Source organism: Astatotilapia calliptera, chromosome 7, assembly GCF_900246225.1.
Source record: "Astatotilapia calliptera chromosome 7, fAstCal1.2, whole genome shotgun sequence".
In the NCBI taxonomy this organism is placed as follows: Eukaryota; Metazoa; Chordata; class Actinopteri; order Cichliformes; family Cichlidae; genus Astatotilapia; species Astatotilapia calliptera.
The window spans coordinates 45187273-45191387 of record NC_039308.1 but is presented as its reverse complement, the minus strand read 5'-3'; the positions used below and the strand labels follow the sequence as shown (position 1 = coordinate 45191387).

General features: G+C 38.8%; 1 protein-coding gene across 2 annotated transcripts; it reads left to right on the top strand.

Annotated features, from left to right (window-relative positions):
- Positions 1 to 1091: 1091 nt before the first annotated feature.
- admb (adrenomedullin b) lies at positions 1092 to 4115 on the top strand. Of its 2 annotated transcripts, XM_026175060.1 has the most exons (4): positions 1092 to 1451; positions 1695 to 1810; positions 2253 to 2378; positions 2705 to 4115. In XM_026175060.1, exons 2-4 carry the CDS (start codon positions 1707 to 1709, stop codon positions 2988 to 2990), a joined length of 516 nt encoding a protein of 171 aa, XP_026030845.1. In that variant the 5' UTR covers positions 1092 to 1451; positions 1695 to 1706; the 3' UTR covers positions 2991 to 4115. The 2 variants fall into 2 exon arrangements, with proteins under 2 accessions (XP_026030845.1, XP_026030844.1); XM_026175059.1 differs by lacking the exon at positions 1092 to 1451 and having other exon boundaries at positions 1583 to 1810.

Sequence of the window (4115 nt, the reverse complement as noted above, 5' to 3'; positions counted from 1 at the left end):
ACTCATTCTTTTTTTTAAGGATGCTCCAAACTAGCCACTAAAGAGATCATTACTCAAATGTTTTACATGGAAGAAAAGGACAGGCTGCCAAAAAGACGTGTAAGGCAGTTTACGGGCAGTATTTTCTGTGGAAGGGAGTGAACTCCCTTTTCCTGGACTTTGGCTTGTGTTAAAAATAGTGCGTGTTGTAGAAATGCACTGCAATCAGAAATAGATCAAATCCATAGAAGCATGGTGTGGGTTGTGATATGTAACATCGAGTCAAGTCGAGCTGATTTTAAGTTTAATATTGTAGTAAATTAAATAATAAATTTAATAGCTAACCTTAGCCGTTAGCTCGTATCATTTTTTCACATTGCACCGCTAATTAATGAAGCATTTTATGGTTTCTGATCATTCAACATAGAGTACATGCCTGGCAGCTACATCCCCAATCTGGAGGCCTAACCAAGTTTTTTTTTTCTTTATTTTGGTAATTTGCAGTTTTGATGCAAAGATCGGCCTCTTAAATATCTGAAAACGTTAGCTGTAGCGGACAGAGATCGAAAAACATGTTTAACCTTTATACACTTCGTTAATTAGGATGCCTGCAAGCAGCTACCAGTGATTGAGAGCAGCACTTTGAACGATTTAAGAGATCACTTGGAAGTGCACAAAAGCACACTCTTCTTTCCTAAATTGCCACACTGCATGCGGTTGCCATAACAGCACAGCGCTAATTTACACATGGTTAGCTTTTTTCAGCTATTTAAAACTAACAGATGGCTCGCTAACACTCAAACGGAGTCATCCAACACACACATTTCAATTTATTTCAGTTATTAACACATTTAAACCCAAAATAACTGCCTTAAAGCATGCAAGACCACAGAGTGTCCTCTGTTAACCCCTCTAAACAACCGATTCCTTCACAGTTGCTGAAAGAAAAGACCAAAAATATGTAAATGGACTTGCAAACAAGTCTTCCATTTACACAATCAAATACAAACCTTTGACAGAGAGAAGCAATGTAGTTAGGTCAATTTGCAAAACCCCTGAAATGCAAAAAATTCTTTCAACACTTTCTCAAAGAGAGAGGTGGGGGGTGGAGTAATAAATCAGAATTATGTAAGTATCTATTAGTCACGCTATTTGCGGACTGCTGTGTCGATTATAGTCTCTATCTACGTGTTTTTGGTCTGACTGACTGTACATGTGGGGTGGATGGGGTTGACATGAACTGTCCCACAGTCCCTCCCACTGGGTATGGCATTCAGGTGCAACTCCCTCCCTTCTACTATAAAGCCTCTCATGTTAGCAGCATAAACTTCAGACTTCAACTCATGGTAAAGTCTTTACAGCTTTCACCAAAAACAACAACAACAAAAAAAACCACACAGCTAAAGTAGTAAAGAACAAACTTGGATGTGCACCATTAATTTTGTACATCACAACACAAACTAGAGCCAGAGGTAAGTGAATTTGTCGCTGATTTCTATTTGAGTAAGTTTTGTAAAGAATTTAAATTCTGCAAAATTGGTGAAAAAATTCTGAATCACTGGAAGAAAATATTTTATTTATTTATGCTGTTCTGTGCAGAAAACTCCACATGTTACTGCAATAATGTGTCTAAAAGAGCTTCATCGTTCAGATGTTGTGGTAATAGATAAGGCATGACCGCTTCAGTGCCATTTCTGTCTGTTTACCATTGGCAGCTCCCAGCCAACATGAGATTATCTCTGCACACCATCATCTGCTGCTGTGTTTTCACCACAGTCCTGCCATTGGTAAAAGGGGCCACAGGAGAGACCAACGCCAGCCTGAGAAAAAGGTAAGCTCTCAGAACATTGTGTTCATTCTACATTCATCTAGTAGAATAAGAAGCCCACTGTTGGTAACACAAGGAACTTTTATGCCAAGTAGATTCTGAATTTTAGTTTTTTCTTGACATAAGGGATTATTAAGCCAATAATGATAGATATATGTTTTTTTTTTTACTTGAATATAGTATAGCTACATCAGCACTACATTTCATAATGGGCAAAGTTGTAGTGTCTTCAGTGGACACTGTCTCTGAATGTCTTTGACATTTATTCATTGCAATTTCCTTTTACTCACTACATGTACGTGTGTATGAACATATTTAGATTGTATAAAGTGCTTTGAGTGGTTGAGTAGAGTAGAAAAGTGCTATATATATATCACTTAACATCAGTGATAATGTGACAGAGTTGAAGTTTTGTGGTTAACTACCTGTTTGATCTTTGTGGCAGGTCTAGAGTATGGCTGCAGAGCCATATGAAGAGAGACTTGCGCAGTCGCTTAGTGACAGGCGATGACCAACATTTTGGTGGACCGCAGCAGGACAGGCTTGCCAAAACTCTCCCAACCCCATCAAGGTAACAAGAAACATTGGATTGGTGACCTAGAGTCACATAGTCATTCAGTGTGCTCCTAGTTATTTTCCTACTTAGAATACCCCCATGGCTGTCATTTGTGAGAGGTGTTCAAATTTTAAAAGTGTTAAAATTCAGAATTTTGAAGCATCTATTTTTGTTCAAGACGCTACAAATGAAGTCTGAAAATGATCCATTCTCTACTGGATAAAACATGCAAAAATCTAGATATGAAACATTTTGGATTTTACACACTGTGAATATATTATGTGTTGCCAAGCTAGACTTAACAGCACCTCTAAAGCAGTAAATCTTCCCCTTTTTTCCAGCTTTGGCCCAAATATAAGGTCCAGGAGGTCAACGTCAAGTCAGTCTGGTTGCCTCCTAATCACATGTATATACCACGACTTGTTCTACCGATTGAGCCTGACAAAGAAGAACGCTCAAACAGACACCACTGCTCCTAAATCAAAGATGGGACCGGGTGGCTTTGGACGTCGCCGCCGCTCACTTCTGGATGCCACTCAGCTCATCCTCGAGACAGGAATGCATAGATGGAGCACGGAAACTGGTCAGCGAGTCAGCAACCCCAAAAACACCCACACGGTGGCCTAGGGCAGGCATGAGAAAGCAAAGGAGAGTCCCTGTTGGGGTTATGTGAGCACTGCAGATGAAGATTAGTCCACGCAGAACTTTTATTCCACAGATTCGGCGCTAGATATAGCGAAAGACTGGCTGCTACATCTGCATAGCCCATCGGAGGAAGCTCAAACCACTCTGGATGAAAGGAAGATTGAAATAAATCAAACTGAGACGTTTGTGTGCACATGCTTAGGTTCAGGTTTCAGTGTCTCTGAACAAGTGTTTGATTTATTGATGAATTCAAGCCAGACCTATGGGACTTGACAAGAATGTCTGTCTCTTCTTCAGCATCCAAAGCGAGCTTGGCAGCTGAGACAGAAGACAATTCATGTGGATCTTCTCCGAAACACAAAGCTTGGAGGAACACATTCTGCAACAAGGGAGCCTTTTTATTTTACTTTTTCTTCAAGGAATCAGCATTACTGGGCCCCAAACTATCAAATGCAGAATCCTCACAAAACTGAACTGAATGTATCGAATTGCTTGTTAGCTACAATTTTTATATATAGATAAACATATAAAATATGTACCTTATATGTTAAAATATGAAAGACTACCTTATAATGTATGCAACTATAATTTCCAACAACAAAACTACATATTAAACATCTTTAGTTTAACTTCAGTGAAGTATCTGATGTATCTGAAATGTGTCAATTTTTTTGTTTTGCTTTTTTATTTCTATGTATGTATCTAAACAATGAGTTGTACCATTTGCCTTCACTTGATTACACCTTTTTGGAACTTACTCATATTTAACATGTCTTATGCATATTTATCTGCACCTGAAGCAAAGCAGGCCTTTTAGTTTGGGGCTGAGCTTTCACTTAAAGGGAAGGAGAAGGATTGATGAGCTGATGAAAGTGCTGTGCTGCCATCTAGCTTTGCAGCAGGCTTATGTGTAACAAATGCAGGCCAAGCCATTTCAAAGCATCTACTTTGGTGTGTTAAATGTTAGGTTTATCGCCTCCTATATTTGAATGTTATAAATCATAATCATTTGCTCACAATTCAGCTGAAATTACTTGAAAAGGTATTACTGAACCAGATTAATGTCTTGCTTCGAATACCAGGAACTGTAATAATTTTCAGTAATAA

Excerpts from the sequence above, each read along its gene's own strand:
- admb (XM_026175059.1), top strand. The coding sequence starts at position 1,653 with ATGACCGCTTCAGTGCCATTTCTGTCTGTTTACCATTGGCAGCTCCCA. Across the intron at positions 1,811-2,252 it reads AACGCCAGCCTGAGAAAAAG|GTCTAGAGTATGGCTGCAGA; the intron begins GTAAGCTCTCAG and ends TCTTTGTGGCAG. Across the intron at positions 2,379-2,704 it reads ACTCTCCCAACCCCATCAAG|CTTTGGCCCAAATATAAGGT; the intron begins GTAACAAGAAAC and ends CCTTTTTTCCAG.